The sequence below is a fragment of the Acanthaster planci genome, linkage group LG19 (genome assembly GCF_054643075.1).
Source record: "Acanthaster planci isolate LZ-2023a linkage group LG19, COTS_SCS, whole genome shotgun sequence".
NCBI classification, from domain to species: domain Eukaryota; kingdom Metazoa; phylum Echinodermata; class Asteroidea; order Valvatida; family Acanthasteridae; genus Acanthaster; species Acanthaster planci.
The window spans coordinates 3,164,856-3,188,336 of record NC_141795.1 but is presented as its reverse complement, the minus strand read 5'-3'; the positions used below and the strand labels follow the sequence as shown (position 1 = coordinate 3,188,336).

Below are 23,481 nucleotides of genomic sequence, written 5' to 3'. Positions count from 1 at the left end.
GCAGTAAATTTTCAATCAGCTGCAGAGAACTTGACTTTGCCAAATTTGCCCAAACTTCCTTGCAAACTTAAAATCAAGTTTTGTGGCTCTTACCATGCACGTCAAAAGAGGTCGGAGGTCGAGTTTTATAGACTGGTACATGGTGCACGGAAACCGCAATTGGAAACTAACCTCGTTCCCATGGGTGCGATCTTGTCACACCATGTGGTTGTCACCATGCCTTGCGCGATCAAGTTAGTGAAGGAACGCGCACGCAGCCCATCCCCATGGAGTCGAGGTTGACGGGAAACTGCACTGATTGCATGTTCGTGTAGACATGTAATGTACATCACACAAGTCGCCTCTTTGGTGTCGTAATTACGGAAGCATCTAGCAAAATGTGACGACCTGCCACCACTGTACCAGGAGTGGAGGAGGTTTTGTCTGTGATTTCCAAACAACGCAGGTGGGAACTGAAAAAATGGAAGTCAGTGCAGACGTTTACCTGAATTCGACCACGCTCTTGGTGGCTGTAGGAACCCTGGTTGCCTACGCACTGTACAGAAGCACCAAACGGCCCTCAGGCTTCCCACCCGGGCCAACTGCACTACCGCTTGTCGGAAATATTCCTCGTGAGTTCCTCAGGCTATCTTTTTAACGCCTCATAATACATGTAGATGGCTTGGATATGTCAGGAGTGTTCCGGATTTCAGGGTTTCTACTTCAAGATTTTTTTGAATTTCAGGAGTTTTCAAACAATTTCTTTAAAAATTCGAAAGCTTTATAATTACAGCATCTATCGGTAACTTATAAGGTTTTTTACATTGAAGTTGATAGATAGCCCTATTCCAACATATGGAATGGGTATTTCAGGGAGTGCCTTTAAGCAGGCACAAATGTATACCATAGATCCTATAGTACTCTGGGGCCCTTACGTTGAAACCTCTTGCGATTATTTCATTTATTTGTATTCAATCTCCTTTCCCCCTGATGTAAGTCATTTGCCAATTGTGTGTCAATCAGGCACTGTCCTAACATTATACGTCATCAGATGCACATCTACCATAGTAGTCCCACCCCGGCTTCCCTATTGAAGATGGTACCATGAAATAGCAGCCTGCCCCCCCCCAGTGCTCGAAAAATGAATTGTATCTTCAGTTTAAATTTCCGTTGTCCTTTTTTCCATTTCCAGAGTTTTATTTTGCAAAATCCACCCTACAAGTCTTCAAAGATCTGTGGCAAAAATACGGAGCAGTGTACTCCTTGAAGTTTGCCAGCACCAATATTGTCGTTCTGAACACTATTGATGTGGTCAAAGAGGCATTTGTCAAGCAAGCCACAGTGTTTGCTGGACGTCCTGAGTCATACTCAAGTTAGTCCCTTGGGAAAAAATCTGTCGAAACTTCATGCAGTAGTTTTAAGTTTCTTATTTAGTTATCCACCAAAATGCAAAGACTTTGAAAAAGTTATATTTAGTACATGTATATATTCTTGGTTGAAAATAAAAACATTATGGGTAGAATTTCTCAAATTTGCATATTATTCCAGGATTGCCCAACATTTTATGTGGTGAGGGGACAGAAAAGGTGGAGAAAATCGTGAAGAATAGAGCCTGAAAGTTGACCCCTGATGGCGCGCTTCCGGAACCCTTGGATAGGAAAAATAATATGCGAAAATTTTAGAATTTGTAACATTTTTTGTTCAGTTACTTCTTTAAAAATCTGACTCAGAAAAAGTTCATTGGAAAATATTTGCAAGTATATCAATTTATAGAAACTAAAAACTTTAAATCACCTGACCTAAATGAGAAACATCCAGCCAAAAGCTGACCCATCACTTCCGAAAATCTAAAATACTTGAAGAGCAGTGCAATGAGGCAGTCTTGTATGCAGATGAACATTTAGGTTAAAAATATTATGGTGGTCCGTCGGTAGAAGCCGAAATAAAAACAGATTGAAATATTTTACATAGCTTTAAAATTTATAGGTAATAAACTTAAAGCAGTATTCTACTTTAATTTCTAAAGATTGTAATCCTTTATCTAACCTTTGCTGATCACAACTTCATGATGTCAACTCGACGAAATCCGAACCCATTAGACGGCAGGTAGGTTAATCTTTACAACGTTGTATAATCTCGTTTTCACGTAAGTACGGGCAGTGAAAACAAACGTGCATGAACAAGGAGACCTAGGTACGATATTGCCGGACGTTAAAGGTTGTTAAGAAAATTGGTTTTTTACCCATCTCCAGGTGACCTTTCCTAAATATTACTTGAGGAAGACAAAGGTAAAATTCCAACATTGGTGTTTCATTGGGAGGTTTAGTGATAGGAATTATTCTTCCGAAAATTATCGAACGTAATAGGACGGCCCACTGTAAAAATTCCCATAGGAGGGCGGTGCGAGACGTTTTACTTTCAGGCTCTATCGTAGGCCTAGTATGATTATTATTTTAATTAGTGTTTGGGAATTAGGAAGGTCATTGTTTTATATTGAACACAGAAGACGTCAACTAGTCAATCCCTCAAGCATTGATTTTTTTTTTCCAATATGGAAATTACAATCTAGTTTGAGACTTTATGATATTTTATTTTTCTTATGGTTATGCAACATCTTGTGCTTTATTTCTGTGATTCTAGTTGGATTGTTCACTGACGGATTCAAGGACATTGCCTTCTCAACATATGGCCCTCAATGGCGTTACCAACGCAAACTCGGCCACACTGCGATCAGGTATTACTGAGAATTTGTGGGGAACGAGGTCTGTCAGTCCATATCTCTATAGACCTTTTTCATGTGATGTCACAATCGTGCTGGACCGCCATGTGTTGTGATGGTAATCTACTTATTCAAGATAAACTACTCAAGCGCGCAGCATTGGCACGTGTGCTTCCACGGCCACACGGTTGAAGCTGCCCGTAGGATTATGCAATCACCGTGGCTAGGAGGGTACACACGTGGTATTGTTACATTTAGTGCAATATAGTCACGTGGGTGAAAAAGGTCTATAAGTTTGACTTTCACACAGTGGAATAAACTTTATATGTGAAGATAATGCTACTGTTTTTGAAACATAATTCACAGCTGCAGAAAAATTTACTGAAAACCGAATAAATTATAAAGTAGTGGTATTCAAGACAATAGGCTATAGGAAAAATTACTGCATCATAGTACAAATAATTTTGTTTTAAATGATGTTATTCCGTGACATGGTGGTCTTCATAATTTTGAGAAATGAGAATGTACACGTATGTAATAAGTGAATTGGTCGTTGCTTCCTTTGTTATGAAACGGAATATGTCAAATAGCATTACAAAAGAATTCACCCTGATTTCTCAATTTATAAAAGGGTGAAAGGCAAGTGAACTTTCAAATTCGCTGAATTCTACACATAACTTTACCTCTTGCCAAATTGGGAACACTCTCAATGGCAGGCATTTAGCACAGAAGGAGCGTTTGGAGCCACTTGTTTTCAGCGTCACTCCAGGAATTGCCAAAATTCTTGATGAAATGGGAGACAAGCCATTTGCTCCCAAATGGACGATCGGCCGGATAGTGTTCAATGTCTTGGCTACCATGTGCTTTGCCAAAACGTGAGTAAAATGTATTTCTGGCAATTTACAGCATCAACAGCATAAACAGAGATCATAGAATGTCATAACAGTCATATGTTACTGTCATCTGACCTTAAGCACAGCCATCAACACATGCTCATTTTTATTCTGTACTGTACTCTGTATATTGTGAAGTTGCTACCAACTTGAGGTTTAAGTCTGAATCTCATCTTGGCGTTGATCAGGTACGAATTCAACGATCCCGACTTACTGAACTGGATTGATCTCAACACTGAAATCAACGAAGCTTTTGGTAGTGGTCTACCTGGGGATTTCATGACAATTTTCCAGTACATTCCAACTCCTGGTGATACAAAGCTCAGGCGTCTCCTGAATCGCTTAAAGCAAATGTACCAAGAGGAGCTTCAGAGACACCGTCAAACCTTTGACCCAGGTAAAACTTTACCAGATCGAAGAAAACTGGCTTGCAGTTAGCTTGTAAATGAGTTTCTCGTTTCATTTCTTGAGTCTGGTTTTATTTTAAACACTGGATTGTTACATTGTGTTCTTCGTATATACTATGATCTTTGTACAAACATCCTGGTCAGCTGTCAAAATGTTGTTTTCATCGAAGAAAATTACTATCCAGGCTTTGAGTTTGTCTATTTTTTACCTCAAATAGAAATGATCTCAGACACCATGTCTCACTTGCCGGCCGTAAACATTTTAATTGGTAGCATGCTCAACATTTGTGCAAACTTGGTTCTCTTGGATATTCTGCAGCATATGCACAATTACTGGTAACATTCATTTTATGTACCAGGACCTATTGTACAAAATGGGTTTACGTGAATACGTAGTCAGTTCGGCAGTGATTCTTTCCTCGTCTTCCACCTCTGCGATTCCCAGCTCCGTCAACATATGGATTGGGTTTTCAGTCCCTACGTGATACCATGGGTTTTACCCGTATTCCTCTTGGGTTTCCTCCCACCACTAAAACTGTAACTGCGTCTCATTTTCTCTACAGGTTTCTTCAGGCTTGCGAGCTACAGTGCGTAGGGCACTTTTGAGGAATCCTTGGTGTCAGTACCAGAAATAAGAAATAATAATCATAATTTGTGTTGCCAGCAGATTAGAGTTTATGTGAATGTTAAGGTTAAATGCTCATGTCAAGTAAAGAAGCTGGTTACATGTGCTGTCTTCTCTCTATGTTTTAAACGTCATCTTATGGATATTCTGTGTGTAAGCAAACCACACATTTTTCATCTGTAGAAAACATCCGTGACTTTGTGGACTCCTTACTGCTGAACCAGAAGGAGAACATTGAAGCCGGAGAGGAGGGAGCCGACCGTCTGACAGACACGCACCTGGTCCAGACGGTGATGGACATTTTTGGAGGTACATGGTTAAATCCATAAAGAGCCAGGTTTTTTAATACAACCCCCCTTCCTCTTCAAGATCTCAGCCTCTACACTCATTTTGAATCTTAGAATGGTTGTAAAGGCAACCATCATGAGTGTGTATGTGAAGTTGCAGTTCAACCTAGTGTAAAGTTTATGTTGTTAGAGTCTTTCATAATTCACTCTGTCATACAATTTTTGGCTGACCTGTTCTTGTAATGTTGACATTTCATGACAATGATGAGAATAGTATGTTCAATGTTTCATAAACCTAGCGTTGAAATGACTATAAGGCATCATTGAAAAAACGCCTAGAGTCTCTGCATGATAAAAAATAATAAAATTCATTGCAATTATATCAGAGAGATGGTGACAAGGAGGCAGATTCTCACCTGCTCTCAACTCCCTTGAAATAAATCCTGATCCAGTTGTCATTCATCTATTTAATAAGGAATCCGGTTGGGCATATCATAATCTATCTTTTTCCGTCTCACAGCAGGAACAGGAACTACCACAGTCACCCTCCACTGGGCTGTCCTCCTCATGACTGAGTATCCCCAAATCCAGGAAAAGGTTGCCATGGAAATTGATGAGATCATAGGTCATGATAGAATGCCCTCACTGACCGACAGGGGTTCTTTGCCGTTCACTGAAGCCACCCTCCTTGAGATTTTCCGGTATGGTACGGTGGCACCAGTGGGCGTTCTGCATTCTGTGATGGAAGACACAACACTGTGTATGTATTGCCTATCCACTCAATGCATGAAGACCCAAACGACTATCAAGACAACATACTAGGAGAGTGAATAACATGGACGTCATATTAAATCCTCAATATGCACGTGGGTCATGTGGCCAGGCCCATTCGACTCCACTGTCATTGCCGTATCCACGACAGGTGTGACAATGCCAAATTGTTTTACCAGGAAAAGGCACTTTTAAGTCTCAAATTTCGGTAAATGTAGTTGGAGATGAAGTGCATGAATTAGGATTAGAATATGAAATGGGTCTTTGGGCAAATGGGGCTGTGGAACACTCTCCCTCCAAGGGATGTGTCCCCTGCCCCCCCCCCAAAAAAGAAAGCAAAGAAAATGTAGACATACGAAACATTTTGAAAGCAAAACACCAAAAATTCTACACACTTGCCATTCAGATTATACCATAAAACCCCTCTTCCGTGGTTCATGGTAATGTCGCAAGAAACTCCAATTAGAAGTCACTGTTATGTGAACAATAACACAGTAAAGTCAGGAACAATTCCCACCAAGCCACTTGAAAACTCGCACTCCTAACCCTTACTACAGTCAAGTACTTGACCGTTAAAAGCAGGCTGCCGTGATCGTCCTGAAGTCTTTTTCTTCCTCATCCAGGTGGATACAAACTCCCAAAGGATACCACTGTGATGATCAACCATATGGCTCTTCACTTCAGCCCAGTTGAGTGGGAAGAGCCGGACAAGTTTAAACCAGGTAAGGAAACACAAGAGTAAGTCTTTGCACATGTCTTGCTCATATTTTATATCAGAGCAGCAGCACCGCACTACATTTTCGTAATCACTTCATTTTTAGCTACTGCAATTCAAGTCTAGTCATGAGTCATTTCCCCACAAGTCAAGGTCTCGGGTCGATTTTTCTCGAGTCAAGTCGTGTTTTGAGTCTTTTCTTTCCCCAACTTATAGTCACAAAATCATTCGTTCTTCCCTCTCCCCTTTTTTTTCAAGCCCGTCTGGAGTCATAATGTACATGGTACTTCAGTGTTTTCTCTAATGCCCTTTTTTGGAACCTGTTACATTTTTCAATATGGTCTGATGCATCTTTTCTTTCAATTTTAGAGCGTTTTCTGAACGAAGACGGTGAGCTCCCTGTCAAGCTCCCAGAGAGCCTCATCCCTTTTGGGATTGGACGCCGTGTCTGCCTCGGTGAAGACTTTGCTAAGAAGGAAGTCTTTCTGCTCTTCACCTGGCTCTGTAGCCGGTACACTTTCTACAAAGTACCAGGCAAAGAGGAGGAAACCGTGCTGAGATTGAACAAGGAAGTGACGCTTGCTTACCAGCTCTATGATGATATCGAGGTCTGCGTTAAAAAACGATTCTAATTCAAATCACCTTGTAAAAATAGGTACAGTCGTGCCTTCAAACGTTTGAGTGGTTTTCACCGTCTGGAGTCGGATTTTAATTACAAGCCTCGCTGATAGAGTAAATGATAAGTCATTAAGTGTGTCGAAAATCCACGTTGATCCCCGACTGTTGGAGTTCATGCTTTTATGCTTTGGGCTTTCCTGTCAGTTTAGGTGTAGAAGTTGAAAATGTCAGACACAGAAATTAGAATCGAAGAAATTAGTAAATGCTGGTTGCAAAAGATTGGAAATATAGGCCTACTAGTTGGTTTTTATGCAACAAACGTAATTACCAATGAATAGTACATGTTTTGTTCTTTAAAAAATTTTATATTTGTGTTGGAGTAAAGTGCTTTGAGATAGGGCAGTAAAGTGGTATTTTCAAACCGTAGAACTCACACAGTACCTGCGTATAAAGTATACCAAACAATTCGTGTTACATACATGTACATGTATACAGCCGTACTGACCTTCGTTATATTGAATTTAATACCAGCCTCACACTTTATTTTAGTCTACACAGTCTGTCCCAAAAATCTTTTGTTAAACAATGCACTAATTATTGATGCATAATATGTTGAGTTTACAGGAATATATTGTACAGGTATTAATTACCACACAGCACTGAATAATTATGTTTGAATGTGGAAAAATGCATTTTCTGCATTACACGTAAGCAAGGCAAATCCCTTTATATGTTTACTTTAATCTATTTATGCTGTTGCGTGTATAAAACTCGTACCGTGTCACAATGCAATGTTATACTGGCTAGGATCCGCAGACCATAGATGACCACAATTGGCGTGCTTGGCGCCAGTGGTGGAAACTTCAATACATGTACACGTACTTGGACTGGGAGCCATATACAAATCACACTCTTCCCCCCCCAGGACTGGTCATGCTGCTTGTTGACTTCAATTATCAATAATCGCCTTGATTGAATCATAATTTTCCTTCCTCAATGGTTTAAAACTTTTGACGTCTCGTCCCACCTCGCGAAGACCGTCAACCTAATCTCCATTTAGGCCTACATGTTGGAAGGCCGTATATGTATGTGACACAGAGTGATGGATTACTCAGCAAGAAAGTCGGGCCGATAAAGCGGCTATCAGTTAAATGCAAAGCATCCGACTGAAGACAAAATTCACCTTAGAGAGCACAATTTCATTAAGTCACAAAACACAGCAGGCCTACATGTTATCACGCATGAAAAATAAGACTTCACTGTCAACGCATGACACTCAGACTAGGGCACGTGTAACGTTATATTCGGCGAATTTGGCACTCAGGGAAGGAAGACACACGAAGACAGCCTGAGAACCAGATGACATACCACGCACAGAGCCATACATCTCGTCAATGTTGTTTCCATAACTGTTCCCTTTATCCTAGGCTGTAAAACATGGCAGGAATTTTTCAATCAGCGGCAGAGAACTTTGAAAAATTCTCCCATCACGCGAGGCTTGCATTTTGTCGATCACACCATATGCATCGAAAGAAATACCAGGTGAGAGGTCGGAGGTCGAATTTTATAGACTGGTGCACCGAAGCTGGAAACTGGACTTATTACAGGTACGTGTACCTGCAATACTCGAATCGCCTTGTCGTCGTCAGTTGCGGGAGCATCAACACATATCAAGTGCCACTAGGTTTTGTCTGATTACATTCATCTCCAAGCAACGCAGGTGGAAACTGACAAAATGCAAGTCAGTGGAGACATTTACCTGAACGCAGCCACGCTCTTGGTGGTTGTAGGAACCCTGGTTGCCTACGCACTGTACAGAAGCACCAGGCGGCCCGCAGGCTTCCCACCAGGGCCAGCCGCACTACCGCTTGTCGGAAATATTCCTCGTAAGTAAGTTCTTAGTTTTTAAAGCGTCATCGTACATGTAATGATTGTAGTTAGCTTGGACTTGTCAGAAGTGTTCCCAATTTCAGGATTTTCTTGATGTTCAGGACTTTTCAAACACTTTCTTCAAAAATCCGAACACTTTGTAATTACAGTATTTATCAGTAATCACTGGATAATAAGGTATTTTTACGTGAAAGTTGATAGGTACATGTAGCCCAGGCCAACAACACATGAAATGGGTATTTCAAGGAGTGCCTTTAAACAGGCACAAATGTAGACCATTGATCCTCTGCTACTCTGGGGCCCTGAAAGGTAAAACCTCTTGTAATTATTTCATTTATGTTTCATTTTCAGCCAATCTCCTTTCCCCGATGTACATGTAAGTCATGTGTGAATTTAGGGTCAAACAAGCACATAGTATCCTAACATTATGGGGCAACGCAGACATCTGGGATTCTTGCAAAATGGCAGGTACCGCGACGGTGAAAACATCGACCATGGTGACGTACCTATGCACCATCCGTTCGTTGCAGTTGTTTTCATTGGCACAGTGTGGTTGCGGCCTGCAATTTTGTGAAACTCCCAGATGTCCGTGCTGCCCCATACGTCACATGCACACCTACCAGAGTAAACCCACCCCAGCTTCCCTATTGAAAATGGTCCCATAGAAAAGCGGGACCCACCCCTCTTGCTCGAAAAACGAATTGTAATCTTCGGTTAAATTTCAGTTGTCCTTTTTTCAATTTCCAGAGTTTTATTTTGCAAAATCCACCCTTCAAGTCTTCAAAAAGCTGTGGCAGAAATACGGAGCAGTGTACTCGTTGAAGTTTGCCAGCACCAATATTGTCGTTCTGAACACTATTGATGTGGTCAAAGAGGCATTTATCAAGCAAGCCGCAGTGTTTGCTGGACGTCCTGAGTCATACTCATGTTAGTCAATTGGGGAAAAATTTATGGAGACTCCAAGTAGTAGTTTTTAAATGTCTTATTCAGTAATCCACCAAAATGCAAAGACATAGAAAAGTTAAATTTGGCACATGTACATATTCTTGGATGAAAATAAAAACAATGTGGGTAGAATTTTGCAAAATTGTACATTATGCTGTACTACATTGCTTACTATTTTAAGTGGGGATCTTAAAGAATTGTAGGCCTAGTGTGATAATGGTTAGTGTTTGGGAGTTATCAAGGTCATTGTTTTATATTGAACACAGAAGGTGTCAAGCCCTCAAGCATTGATTTTTTTCCAATATGGAAATTACAATCTAGTTTGAGACTTTATGATTTTTTATTTTTCGTTTGCTTATGCAACATTGTGTGCTTTATTTCTCTGATTCTAGTTGGATTGTTCACCGAAGGATTCAAGGATATTGCCTTCTCGACCTATGGCCCTCAGTGGCGTTACCAACGCAAACTTGGCCACACTGCCATCAGGTATTACTAAGAATTCGTGAGAAATAAGGTCTCTAAGTCCATATCTCTATAAGTTTTAATTTTTCAAAGTGGTGTAAACTTTATGTAACATAATTCACAGCTGCAGAAAAATTCACTAAAGACCGAATAAATAGTGGTATTCAAAACAAAAGCCAAATGAAAAATTACCTCATTATAGTACAAAAGCTTTTTTGAAAATTTTATTCCATGACATGGTGTTGGTTTACATAATTGAGAAATGAGAATGTATGTAATAACAAGTGAATGATTATTCAATTTATAAAAGTGTGAAAGGCAAGTGAACTTTCAAATTTCGGTGAATTCTACACATAACTACATGTACCTTTTACAAAATTGGGAACACTCTCAATGGCAGGCATTTTGCACAGAAGGAGCGTTTGGAGCAACTTGTTTTCAGTGTCACCCCAGGAATTGCCAAGACTCTGGATGAAATGGGAGACAAGCCATTTGCTCCCAAATGGACGATTGGCCGGATAGTGTACAATGTCTTGGCTACCCTGTGCTTTGCCAAAACGTGAGTAAAATGTATTTCTGGAAATTTACTGCGTCAACAGCATAAACAGAGGTCATACAATGTCACAACAGTCATATGTTACTGTCATGTGACCTTAAGCACAGCCATCAACATATGCTCATTTTTATTCTGTACATTTTGAAGTTGCTACCAACTTAAGGTTTAATTCTGAATCACATCTTGGCGTTGATCAGGTACGAATTCAACGATCCAGACTTACTGAACTGGATTGATCTCAACACTGAAATCACCAAAGCTTTTGGTAACGGTCTACCTGGGGATTTCATGACCATTTTCCAGTACATCCCAACTCCTGGTGATACAAAGTTCAGGCGTCTCCTGAAGCACTTAAGGCAAACGTACCGAGAGGAGTTTCAGAGACACCGTCAAACCTTTGACCCAGGTAAAAGTTCACCAGACCACCGGCTTGCAGTTAACTTGTAAATGAGTTGCTCCTTTCATTGTTTGAGTCTGGTTTTATTGTAAACAATGGATTGCTGCGTTTTAGTTTTCGTAGACAATAAATAAGTTATTTATCGTTGTACAAATAACCTGGTCACCTATCAAAATTGCTATCAAGGCTTTGAGTTGGTCTGGTTTTTAACTTAAAAGAGAAATGTTTTTAGGTACCACGTCTGACTTGCAAACTGTAAACCTTTTACACTGTAATTGGTAGTATGTTCAACATTTGTGCACCTTGGTTCTCTTGGGTATTCTGCAGAATATGCACAGCTACCGGTAATATTCATTTTATGTGCCCCGACCTACGTACCGTGTATAGAATGGGATTTACGTAAATGCATAGTCAGGTTGGTGTAGTGGTTCTTTCCTCGCCTTCCACCTCTGCAGTCCGGGTTGGATTCCCCGCTCCATCCACACTGTTAGTGGACTGGGTTTTCAGTCCCTACCTGATTCTGTGGGGTTTTTAAGTCCCGTATTCCTCAGGGGTTTTCCTCCCACTACTAAAACTGTGACTGCTTCTCATTGTCTCTTCTCTACCAGTTTCGTCAGGCGTGCAAGGAGCTACAGTGCCAAGGGTGCTTTTGAGGAATCTTTGGTGTCATTACCAGAAATAAATAATACCAATAATGATTTACGTTGTCAGCAAAGCAGAGTTTATAAATAAATGTTAAGGTTACTTGTCATACAAAGAAGCTGGTTGCATGTGCTGTCTTATATCTTCATGTTGAAACATCACCTGATGGATATTCTGTGTGTAGGCAAACCACATTTTTGGTTTCATCTGTAGAAAACATTCGTGACTTTGTGGACTCCTTACTGCTGACCCAGAAGGAGAATATTGAAGCTGGAGAGGAGGGAGCCGACCGTCTGACAGACACGCACCTGGTCCAGACGGTGTCCGACATTTTTGGAGGTACATGCTTAAATCCCTAAAAAGCTAGGTGTTTTTTTCCGACCTCCCTTCCCCTTCAGCCTGTTCATTTTGAATCTTAGAATGGTTGTAAAGGTAACCTAGTGTAGAGTTTATATTGTTAGAGTCTTTCACAATTCACTTTGTCATACAATTTTTGGCTGACCTGCCCTTGTAAAGTTGACATTTCATGACAATGATAAGAAGAGTATGAGCACTTTTTGATAAACTGGTGTTGAAATAGCCATAAATGCCTACAGGCTCTGAATTCTACAAAATAATGAAATTCGTTGTGATGATAATGATATCAGAGAAGGTGTCAAGGAGGCAGATTCTAACCTGCGCCCAACCCCCTTGAAATAAATCCTGATCCAGCTGTCATTTTAATAAGGAATACCGTTGAGCATATCTTAATCCATCTTTTTCCGTCTCACAGCGGGAACAGAAACCACCATTCTCACCCTTCATTGGGCTGTCCTCCTCATAGCCGAGTATCCCGAAATCCAGGAAAAGGTTGCCATGGAAATTGATGAGGTCATAGGTCATGATAGAATGCCCTCACTGACTGACAGGGGCTCTGTGCCATTCACTGAAGCCACCCTCCTTGAGATTTTCCGGTTTGGTACGGTGGCACCAGTGGGCGTTCTGCATTCTGTGATGGAAGACACAACACTGTGTATGTATTGCCTATCCACTCAATGCATGAAGACCCAAACAACTATCCTGACAACATACCAGGTGTGACAATGCAAATTGTTTTACCAGGAAAAGGCACTTTTTATCTCAAATTTCTTCCTCATCCAGGTGGATACAAACTCCCTAAGGATACCACTGTGATGATCAACCATATGGCTCTTCACTTCAGCCCAGCTGAGTGGGAAGAGCCGAACAAGTTTAAACCAGGTAAGGTAACACAAGAGTAAGTCTTTGCACATGTCTTGCTCATATTTTATATTAGAGCAGCAGCACCACACTACATTTTCGTAATCACTTCATTTTTAGCTACTGCAATTCGAGTCAAGTCATGAGTCATTTCCCCACAAGTCAAGGTCTCGGGTCGATTTTTCTCGAGTCAAGTCATGTTTTGAGTCTTTTCTTTCCCCTACTTATAGTCACAAAATCATTCGTTCTTCCCTCTCCCCATTTTTTTCAAGCCCGTCTGGAGTCATAATGAACATGGTACTTCAGTGTTTTCTCTAATGCCCTTTTTTGGAACCTGTTACATTTTTCAATATGGTCTGATACATCTTTTCTTTCAATTTTAGAACGTTTTCTGAACGAAAACGGCCAGCTCCCTGCCAAGCTTCCAGAGAGCCTCATCCCTTTTGGGATTGGACGCCGTGTCTGCCTCGGTGAAGACTTTGCTAAGAAGGAAGTCTTTCTGCTTTTCACCTGGCTCTGTAGCCGGTACACTTTCTACAAAGTACCAGGCAAAGAGGAGGAAACCGTGCTAAGATTGAACAAGGAACTGGCACTTGCTCACCAGCTCTATGATGATATCGAGGTCTGCGTTAAAAAACGCTTCTAATTCGAATGGCCTGGTGAAAATAGGTACAGTCGTGCATTCAAGTTTGGATGGTTTTCACTGTCTGGAGTTGGGTTTTAATTACAAACCTCGCTGATAGAGTTAATGATAGGCATCCTCCCTCCCTTACCGTCATATTGCATATCGTGTGAAGTTGCGTTAAGCACCTGTACCACTGGTTAAGTGTCTATTAAAATAGTAGCTTGTGAGAAATAACCATTTACCCTATAAAATTATGAAGCTTATATTTTGAATGTATCTTGCGTAATTATGAATACATGAATATGAGAGATATTTGTGCAGGTAGGTAGTCGAGAGATTTGAACACATAGCAAGTATTTTGCCGATACGCTCTTTCGAAATGATTACTCTGGTGAAAATGAGAAATGTGCATTTTTTAAGAAATATACACGTAGTGTCAAAATTCTTTACTCTATCTGGGATTTGAAACGTAATGATTATCTAACCTTATCTTTGTCAGGTTTTGCCTCTGACAATGTAATTTGTACCAGTTTGTATCATTTTGATATCGTTACACGTGCATTGCAAACAGTGTAGTTACTGAAGCTCCGATCAAAAGACAATGTAACCATCATTTGATTTGTAAATTCTATAAAACTTTTGTAAAATTGAACGGTGACAGAACATCAATATCATTTGCTAAGTTTAACTGATTAATTGGTGTAAATTTGTATTTTGATATATGTCTTGTAGGAATGCATGTTGTCTAATAAACTTAACTTGACAGATTACTGCCTCAAGGAATGAAGCATTTCTTTCCTAAGAAGGGTCACACAAGCTGATGCTAACATATAGGCTTTAAAATCAGTTGTATGTGTTAGAGAATGTTTTTCAGGAATGAAAGCCTACATTGCAGAGCTGTCAACATTGAGTAGTGTGTTGTGCACTTGGCTGTTGTATACAATTATATAACACAATTTTTTCGCCATGCCTAAGTATTCTACGGGAAGTCGTGTTCATTCTACAGCAACCTCCACGGTCCCCAGACCTCCAGAAGACGTAGCTGTCGACATTTTGGCCATTGCAGCCAGAGAGATTGAGCGGCAGCTGAATACGCGCGAGTCGGTCACGTCCAAGGCCCGGGGCGGATCGCCAGGAGAGTGCCCAGCTGCGCCAGTCCCGTCGTAGGTGGTAGCTCTAATAGGTCAGTCGGTCGCTGTGCCCTGGCCCAAATCAAGACCTACCGGCAATGGCAGCCTCCTCCAATCCTTCGCCGGCGTCTTCTTCTATTACTACACCAGGGCTCCAAGGTAACTCGGCTGGTTCTGTCACGCCGTCTTCGGCTGGTAACACTAATCCACCGGTTTTTCACGCTCCTTCTTGGCCTCTGGCGGCTCAGTGGGGTGCACCATATTTGTGGGGCCAAGGGGCGTGGAATTCTTTTTCCCTGTATCCTTCGACAGCATTTGGTCAGCCTGTGCCATCCTTGCCTTCAGGGCCTGTTCTTCCCTACATGTTTGATCCTTGGGGATTTCCTCTGGCTAAGCCTCCGCCTGTGGCTTCGCAAGGTGCAAACTTTAATTTTTCCGCCACTCCATCCAGCGCTTATGTCGGTACATCCAGGAACTTCGGCGTTTGTAGCAGTAACACTGCTGTACCGATACAGCTGCAGCCCTTCTGACGTACAGCGGCAGTGGTGACGACGAGGCGTCGGCCATTACTGACATTTCAGATGTCATCACATGCTGTCTGGCATATCAAGTGGTGTGAAGTTTCGCGACCCTTACAAGAAGGATTCAGGTATTCCTCTCTCTGGTAATGTTATTTCTTGGTGGCAGGATCTTAGATCTCATAAATTGTCTCGTGGCGAATTAAGAGACGAGCTCAGTGTTTTTGCAGTTTCAGAGGGGCAAGAACAGATATGTCGCTCCCCCTGAGCTTCCGATTGGCCTCAAGAAGGTTTTCAAACGGGCTGATTCATCTCTCATCTATTGATGATAAGATGAAGATTCCTCATAGTCATTTATTAAAGTTAGCTCTTCCTAGGCTCCACGGTTTACTCGGCGTCTCATCCCTGGCAGTTCGCGACTAGTACCCTCGACCTACGTATCTAGTCTTCATGTAGGCCTACCTGTAGATAATGATATATTGATTAGCCTTTTTTAAAGTAAGGGTTTTTATGTTTTTCTGTTTCTCGGGTTTTAATGAATTGTTTTTGATCACTGTTTTCCTTTTAGCTACATGTGTTACCATTTTTATGGGGGGTCGTAATTTTTTCTGTTCTGTGAGGCATGTCAGTAGTTTTTGTTGTTCTTTTTAACGCACTTTTCGGTAGCAATAATTTGTCAAGTCTTGCTTTTGTGATGTTTCCGGTGAGGTTTTTTAGCTTTTTTTCTGCTGTTCGGTGACGCATGCCCATGACATTTTTAGTTGTTTATATTTGACATTTTTGTTCTTAGTTCTTCTTTTTGTAATTGCAACGCTGGTTGATTGTAAAGCGCCTGGGAGCATTGATTTTAAACGGATTAGGCGGTACATAAATCGACATTATGGTGGGCTTTTCAGCCCAGCAGGTTGCCAATGCAATGTAAACTTCGTCCAACCTGGGCTAACGGAGGGCTATATGGATATATGTGTGACACCTAGTGATGCCATGGATTACACAGCGAGAAAGTTGGGCTTATCACCCTGCGCTATCAGTTTAATACAAAGCATCCAACTGACGACAAAATTCACCTTAGAGAGCTCAGTTTCATGAAGTCAGAAAACACAGAAGGCCTTCCAGTAATCACGCATGAGAAATATGATTTCCCAACCAACGCACGACACTCAGACTAGGACGAGTGTAACGTTAGGGCGAATTAGGCACTCAGACCATAGAGGAGTGAAGAGAACCAGATGATAAACCAGGCACAGGCTCATATGTCTCGTCCGTGTTATTTACACAACTGTTCCCTTTATCCTTGGATATGTCACATGGCAGTAATTTTTCAATCAGCAGCAGAGAACTTTGAAAAATTCTCCCATCACGCTTGCTCGCAGTTTGTCGCTCGCGCTACATGCATCAAAAGAGGTCAGGGGTTGGAGGTCGAGTTTTATAGACTGGTGCACGGAAATCGAAACTGGAAACTGGACTTATTACATGTGCAAGTCTGTTCATGTACTGTACATGTACATTGTTATGTACATGTACATGTCATGTGTATAGTACAGCGTAATGTTCATGTACAGTACACGGTTCATGTACATGTAATTACGTAACTATATGTACATAATGTACTCGAGTCGCCTGATGGGGCGTCCCAGTTGCGAAAGCATGATGATGCCACTACGAGTGCACTACTGGAGGTTTTGTCTGTAAGTACATTCATCTTCGAGCAACGCAGGTGCAAACTGAAAAAAATGCAAATCATTGGAGACCTTTACCTGAACGTGACCACGCTCTTGGTGGGTGTAGGAACCCTGGTTGCCTACGCACTGTACAGAAGCACCAGGCGGCCCGCAGGTTTCCCGCCCGGGCCAGCCGCACTACCGCTTGTCGGAAATATTCCTCGTAAGTTCCCACTTTTTAACACGTCATACTTGCATGTGATGATGTAGGACTAGTTAGCTTGGATTTATATCAGGAGTATTCCTGATTTGAGGATTTCACCTTCAGGATTTTCTTGATTTTCAGGATTTTTCAAACAATTTTGTTTAAATGCCAAAACTTTATAATTGCAGTATTTATCAGTAACTTGTAAGGTGTTTTTTACATGAAAGTTGATAGAGAGCCCTAGGCCAACACATGGAGTGGGGATTTCAACATGGAGGTAGGAAAAGGAGTGCCTTTAAGCAGGCACAAACATGTTGGGCCTTAAAGTTAAAACCTTTTGTGATTGTTTCATTTATAGGCGTAGTTCATTTTCGTCCAATCTCCTTTCTCCTGATGTAACTCATTTGTCACTTTGGGGTCAAACAGGCACATACACTTGGTATCCTAACATTATGGGGCAGCGCGGACATCCGGGATTCTTGCAAAATGACAAGACTGTGGCAACAGTGACGAACGCACGCACCATCCAGTCCAAGGATCAGGGTACATTGTCTTTTCTTTGATCAGACAAATGCGTACACTCGTTGCAGTTGTTTTCATCGGCGCGGTGTGGTTGCTACCTGATATTTTGTGGAACTCCTGGATGTCCGTGCTGCCCCATACATTGTGCTTCAGATGCACATCTACCCATGGTAAATCCACCCGCTCCCCCGCCTTTCCTTTAATGAAAATGGTAACATAAAAAAGTGGGACCCACCAGTAGTGCTCGAAAAACAAATTTTATCTTCAGTTTAATTTTCACTTATCCTTTTTTCCATTTCTAGAGTTGTATTTTGCAAAATCCCCCCTACAAGTCTTCAAAGAGCTGTGGCAGAAATACGGAGCAGTGTACTCCTTGAAGTTTGCCACCGCCAATTTCGTCGTGCTGAACACTATTGATGTGGTCAAAGAGGCATTAATCAAGAAAGCTGCGGTGTTTGCTGGACGTCCTAAGTCATACTCAAGTTAGTCCATTGGGAAAAAATCTGTCGAAACTCCATGCAGTAGTTTTAAGTTTCTTATTTAGTTATCCACCAAAATGCAAAGACTTTGAAAAAGTAATATTTTGCACATGTACGTATTCTTCGATGAAAATAAAAACATTGTCTGTAGAATTTTCTCAAATATTGCACATTTTTCCAGGATTGCTTAGTATTCGCGTGGGAATCTTAAAGAATTGTTGGCCTAGTATGATAGTGGGTATGGGTAGTGTTTGGGAGTTAGCAAGATCATTCAACACAGAAGTTGTCAAGCCCTCAGGCGTTGATTTTTTTCCATTATAGAAAGTATAATCTAGTTTGATACTTTATTTTATTTTTCCTTTGGTTATGCAACATCTTGTGCTTTATTTCTCTGATTCTAGTTGGATTGCTCACCGATGGATTCAAGGATATTGCCTTCTCAACCTATGGCCCCCAGTGGCGTTACCAACGCAAACTTGGCCACACTGCCATCAGGTATTACTAAGAATTTATGAGAAATGAGGTTTCTCAGTCCATATCTCTGTAAGTTTGAATTTTGCACAGTGGCATAAGGTTAATGTGAAGATAATGCTACTTTTTTGCAACATAATGCACAGCTGCAGAAAAGAGACCAAATAAAGTAGTGGTATTCAAAACAAAAGCCACATGAAAAATTACCTCATCATGTTACAAAAGGTTTTTGAAAATGTTATTTCATGATATGGTGGTGGTCTGCGTAATTGATAAATGAGAATGCATGTAGTTACAAGTTAATTGATCTTTGCTTCCTTTGTTAAGAAACAGATTTTCTCAAAAAGAATTACAGAAGAATGGGCCCTGATTGTTCATTTTAAGAAAGTGTAAAAGGCAAGTGAACTTTCAAATTTCGCTGAATTCTGCACATAACTTTACCTTTTTTGAAATCGGGAATACATTTAATGGCAGGCACTTTACACAGGAGGGGCGTTTCGAGCCAATTGTTTTCAGCGTCACCCCAGGAATTGCCCAAATTCTGGATGAAATGGGAGACAAGCCATTTGCTCCCAAATGGACGATTGGCCGGATAGTGTACAATGTCTTGGCTACCCTGTGCTTTGCCAAAACGTGAGTATAATGTATTTCTGGCAATTTACAACGGCAACAGCATGAACAGACAGAGATCATACAATGTCATAACAGTCATATGTTACTGTCATGTGACCTTAAGCACAGCCATCAACATATGCTCATTTTTATTCTGTACATTTTGAAGTTGCTACCAACTTAAGGTTTAAGTCTGAATCTCATCTTGGCATTGATCAGGTACGAATTCAACGATCCCGACTTACTGAACTGGATTGATGTCAACACCGAATTCACCAAAGTTTTTGGTGGCGGTATACCTGGGGATTTCATGACCATTTTCCAGTACATCCCAACTCCGACTGATACAAAGTTCAGGCATCTCCTGAAGCGCGTAAAGCAAATGTACCAAGAGGAGTTTCAGAGACACCGTCAAACCTTCGACCCAGGTAAAGTTCACTCGATCAAAGACCACAGGCTTATAGTAAGCTTGTAAATGAGTTGATCATTTCATTGCTTGAGTCTGGATTTGTTTCAGGAATGGCTTGCTTCGTTATATTTTTCATAGACACTATGATGTTGGTACAAATATCCTGGTCAGCTATCAAAGTGTTGTTTTTCGTCAGAGAAAATTCCTAATCAGGCTTTGAGTTTGTCTATTCAGGCTTTGAGTTTGTCTATTTTTTACCTCAAATAAAAAGGGATTATAGACACCATGTCTCACTTGCCGGCCGTAAACATGTTAATTGGTAGCATGCTCAACATTTGTGCAAACTTGGTTTTCTTGGGTATTCTGCAGAATATGCACAATTGCTGGTAACATTCATTTCATGTGCCCGGACCTATGTACTATGTACAGAATTGGGTTTACGTGAATGCATAGTCGGGTTGGCGTAGTGATTCTTTCCTCACCTTCCACCTCTGTGGTACGGGTTCGATTCCCAGCTCCATCCACAGGTGGCTTGAATGTTCAGTCCCTATTGTACTTGCTTCTCATTTTTTCTACAGATTTATGCCAGCTTGCCAGGTACAGTGCCTAGGATGCATTTGAGGAATCCTTAGTGTCATTACCACAAATCAATCATAATAATTTTATGATGTCATCAGAGTAGAGTGTACGTAAATGTTCAGGTTGCATGCACTTGCCAAACTAAGAAGCTGGTTGCATGTTCTGTCTTATCTCTTCATGTTTTAAACATCACCTTATGGATATTGTGTGTGTAAGCAAACCACTTTTTTTTCATCTGTAGAAAACATCCGTGACTTTGTGGACTCCTTACTGCTGACCCAGAAGGAGAACATTGAAGCTGGAGAGGAGGGAGCCGACTGTCTGACAGACACGCACCTAGTCCAAACGGTGATGGACATTTTTGGAGGTACATGCTTAAATCCACGAAGAGCCAGGTTTTTTATTACAACCCCCCCGTCCCCTTCAAGATTTCAGACTGTTCATTTTGAATCTTAGAATGGTTGTAAAGGCAACCATCATGAGTGTATATGTGAAGTTGCAGTTCAACCTAGTGTAAAGTGTATGTTGTGAGAGTCTTTATAATTCACATTGTCATACAATTTTTGGCTGACCTGTCCTTGTAAAGTTGACATTTCATGACAATGATGAGAATAGTACATGTATGTGCAATGTCTCATAAACTTAGTGTTGAAATGACCATAAGACATCATTAAAAAAGCGCCCAGAGTCTCTGCATGAAACACAATAATAACATTCATTCCAATGATATCAGAGACAGTGACAAGGAGCCAGATTCTCACCTGCTCCCAACTCCCTTGATATAAATCCTGATCCAGTTGTCATTCATCTATTTAATAAGGAATCCGGTTGGGCATATCTTAATCTATCTTTTTCCGTCTCACAGCGGGAACAGACACCACCATTATCACCCTCCACTGGGCTGTCCTCCTCATGACTGAGTATCCCGAACTCCAGGAAAAGGTTGCTATGGAAATTGATGAGGTCATAGGTCATGACAGGATGCCCTCATTGACCGATAGGGGCTCTTTGCCGTTTACTGAAGCCACCCTTCTGGAGATATTTCGGTATGGTCCCGTGGCACCTCTTGGCGTTCCGCATTCTGTGATGGAAGACACAACACTGTGTATGTATTGCCTATTCACTCAATGCATGAAGACCCAAACGACTATCAAGACAATTCATATTGATACCATGAAACCCCTCTTCCGTGGTTCCTGGTCATGTCACTGGCAAGAAACTCCAATTAGAAAAGTCAAGAACAATTCCCAACAAACCACTTGAAAACTCGCACTCCAAGCCCAAACTACAGTCAAGTACTTGACCGTTAAAAGCAGGCTGCCGTGATCCTTCTGAAGTCTTTTTCTTTCTCATCCAGGTGGATACAAACTCCCAAAGAAAACCACTGTGATGATCAACCATATGGCTCTTCACTTCAGCCCAGCTGAGTGGGAAGAGCCGGACAAGTTTAAACCAGGTAAGGAAACACAAGAGTAAGTCTTTGCACATGTCTTGCTCATAATTATTTTACATAAGAGCAGCAGCAGCACCACACCGCATTGTCACAATCACATCATTTTTTGTGACTGCAATTCAAGTCTAGTCATGAGTCATTTCCTCACAAGTCAGGTTTCGAGTCGATTTTTCTTGTGTCGAGTCCTGTTTTGAGTCTTTTCGTTCCCTTACTCAAGTCACAACATCATTCCTCCCCTTTTTCAAGTCTGTCTGGAGTCATAATTTACATGGTACTTGTGTGTTTTCTCTAATGCCCTTTTTGAACCTGTTACATTTTTAAATATTGTGTGATACATCTTTTCTTTCAATTTTAGAACGTTTTCTGAACGAAGACGGCCAGCTCCCTGCCAAGCTTCCAGAGAGCCTCCTCCCTTTTGGGACTGGACGCCGTGTCTGCCTCGGCGAGGACTTCGCTAAGAAGGAAGTCTTTCTGCTCTTCACCTGGCTCTTCAGCCGGTACACTTTCTACAAAGTACCAGGCAAAGAGGAGGAAACCGTGCTGAGATTGAACAAGGAACTGGCGTTTGCTTACCAGCTCTATGATGATATCGAGGTCTGCGTTAAAAAACGCCTCTAGTTTAAATCGCCTTGAGAAAATAGGTACAGTCGTGCATTGTATCAAAAGTTTAGATGGTTTTCACAGTCTTGAGTTGGATTTCTATTGTAAACCTTGACGATAGAGTTAATGTTAGGCATCCTGCCTTACTGTCAGCTGCATACCACGTAAAGTTGCGTTTAGCACCTCTCAGTGTGTTGATAAAGTGTCGTTGGTATCCCCATTAAACTCTAATGCGAACACTCTTGAGTGAAATATCTAGAGATCTGACTACAAATGTTCCCTATTCAGAAATATGATTAATCTGGATTAATGATTGAAGTCTTTGTGAATCAGGAGTAACTTTTTAAATGACGCTGTTATTTTTTATGCCCTTTGAAAGGCAGTTTTACAATGTACCACTGGTTAAGTGCCTATTAAAATAGTAGCTTGTGAGAAATAACCATTTACCTAATAAAATTATGAAGCTTATATTTTGATTATATTATACATAATGTATGAATATATGAGATATACATGTATTTATGCAGGTAGTTAGTCGAGAGATTCAAACACATAGCAAGTATTTCGCTGATTCTGTCTTTCGAAATGATTACTCTGGTGAAAATAAGAAATATGCATCTGATCCAAGAAGTATAGTGTCAAAATTCTGTACTCTGTGATTTGAAACGTAATAATTATCTAACCTTATCTTTGTCAAGTTTTGCCTCTCTGACAATGTAATCATTTTTACCAGTTTGTATCATTTTTATATCGTATATTTTTACACGTGCATTGCAAACAGTGTAGTTACTGAAGTTTGTTGTTGGTTACGATCAAAAGACAATGTAACCATTTGATTTGTAAACTGTTCAAACATTTTTGTTAAATTGTATGGTGACAGAACATCGATATCCTGTAAGTTTAACTGTTTGATTGGTGTAAATGTATATGTTGATAGATGACTTACAGAAATCTATTTTGTCTAATTGTAAAGGTAAAACTTAACTGAACGACAGATGTCTCTAGGAATGAAGCATTTCTTTCCTCAGAAGGCTCACATAAGCTGATGTTAACATAATAAACGTTAAAATCAATTGTATTCGTAAGAGTATGT

The 23,481-nt window shown here is 40.9% G+C and overlaps 3 protein-coding genes and 1 long non-coding RNA gene across 6 annotated transcripts; 3 read left to right on the top strand and 1 right to left on the bottom strand.

The window, feature by feature from the left end:
* The first annotated feature begins 276 nt into the window (after window positions 1-276).
* On the top strand, window positions 277-7,735 carry LOC147795960 (cytochrome P450 1A1-like). 3 transcript variants are annotated; one of them, XM_087129679.1, is made up of 9 exons: window positions 277-611; window positions 1,172-1,351; window positions 2,620-2,713; window positions 3,415-3,573; window positions 3,780-3,988; window positions 4,807-4,932; window positions 5,434-5,670; window positions 6,305-6,403; window positions 6,766-7,735. In XM_087129679.1, the coding sequence occupies exons 1-9, from the start codon at window positions 461-463 to the stop codon at window positions 7,026-7,028; spliced, it is 1,518 nt and encodes a 505-aa protein (XP_086985805.1). In that variant the 5' UTR covers window positions 277-460; the 3' UTR covers window positions 7,029-7,735. The 3 variants fall into 3 exon arrangements, with proteins under 3 accessions (XP_086985805.1, XP_086985806.1, XP_086985804.1); XM_087129678.1 differs by having other exon boundaries at window positions 278-611; window positions 5,431-5,670; XM_087129680.1 differs by lacking the exon at window positions 1,172-1,351 and having other exon boundaries at window positions 5,431-5,670.
* Window positions 7,736-7,882: 147 nt separating this feature from the next.
* LOC147795959 (cytochrome P450 2U1-like) lies at window positions 7,883-14,653 on the top strand. The gene is made up of 9 exons (XM_022226918.2): window positions 7,883-8,900; window positions 9,652-9,831; window positions 10,242-10,335; window positions 10,712-10,870; window positions 11,065-11,273; window positions 12,120-12,245; window positions 12,679-12,918; window positions 13,047-13,145; window positions 13,508-14,653. The coding sequence occupies exons 1-9, from the start codon at window positions 8,750-8,752 to the stop codon at window positions 13,768-13,770; spliced, it is 1,521 nt and encodes a 506-aa protein (XP_022082610.2). The 5' UTR covers window positions 7,883-8,749; the 3' UTR covers window positions 13,771-14,653.
* Window positions 13,819-16,852, bottom strand: LOC147795958 (uncharacterized). The gene is made up of 2 exons (XR_015423338.1): window positions 16,465-16,852; window positions 13,819-15,859 (listed from the first exon to the last, which is right to left on the bottom strand). It is a non-coding gene; the product is annotated as an uncharacterized LOC147795958 (long non-coding RNA).
* A 109-nt stretch (window positions 16,853-16,961) lies between these two features.
* LOC110975354 (cytochrome P450 1A5-like) lies at window positions 16,962-23,461 on the top strand. Its single transcript, XM_022227829.2, has 9 exons — window positions 16,962-17,281; window positions 18,088-18,267; window positions 18,666-18,759; window positions 19,210-19,368; window positions 19,567-19,775; window positions 20,577-20,702; window positions 21,201-21,440; window positions 21,693-21,791; window positions 22,144-23,461. The coding sequence occupies exons 1-9, from the start codon at window positions 17,131-17,133 to the stop codon at window positions 22,404-22,406; spliced, it is 1,521 nt and encodes a 506-aa protein (XP_022083521.2). The 5' UTR covers window positions 16,962-17,130; the 3' UTR covers window positions 22,407-23,461.
* The last annotated feature ends 20 nt before the right edge of the window (window positions 23,462-23,481 follow it).

What these genes read in the sequence shown, in the direction of transcription:
- LOC147795960 (XM_087129678.1), top strand. Translation starts at nt 461, where the DNA reads ATGGAAGTCAGTGCAGACGTTTACCTGAATTCGACCACGCTCTTGGTG. An exon ending in GATGGAAGACACAACACTGT is followed by an intron (nt 5,671 to 6,304) that starts GTATGTATTGCC and finishes TTCCTCATCCAG; the next exon opens with GTGGATACAAACTCCCAAAG. An exon ending in GCCGGACAAGTTTAAACCAG is followed by an intron (nt 6,404 to 6,765) that starts GTAAGGAAACAC and finishes TTTCAATTTTAG; the next exon opens with AGCGTTTTCTGAACGAAGAC.
- LOC147795959 (XM_022226918.2), top strand. Translation starts at nt 8,750, where the DNA reads ATGCAAGTCAGTGGAGACATTTACCTGAACGCAGCCACGCTCTTGGTG. An exon ending in ACCCTGTGCTTTGCCAAAAC is followed by an intron (nt 10,871 to 11,064) that starts GTGAGTAAAATG and finishes GGCGTTGATCAG; the next exon opens with GTACGAATTCAACGATCCAG. An exon ending in CCGTCAAACCTTTGACCCAG is followed by an intron (nt 11,274 to 12,119) that starts GTAAAAGTTCAC and finishes TTTCATCTGTAG; the next exon opens with AAAACATTCGTGACTTTGTG.
- LOC110975354 (XM_022227829.2), top strand. Translation starts at nt 17,131, where the DNA reads ATGCAAATCATTGGAGACCTTTACCTGAACGTGACCACGCTCTTGGTG. An exon ending in GCTTGTCGGAAATATTCCTC is followed by an intron (nt 17,282 to 18,087) that starts GTAAGTTCCCAC and finishes TTCCATTTCTAG; the next exon opens with AGTTGTATTTTGCAAAATCC. An exon ending in CCGTCAAACCTTCGACCCAG is followed by an intron (nt 19,776 to 20,576) that starts GTAAAGTTCACT and finishes TTTCATCTGTAG; the next exon opens with AAAACATCCGTGACTTTGTG.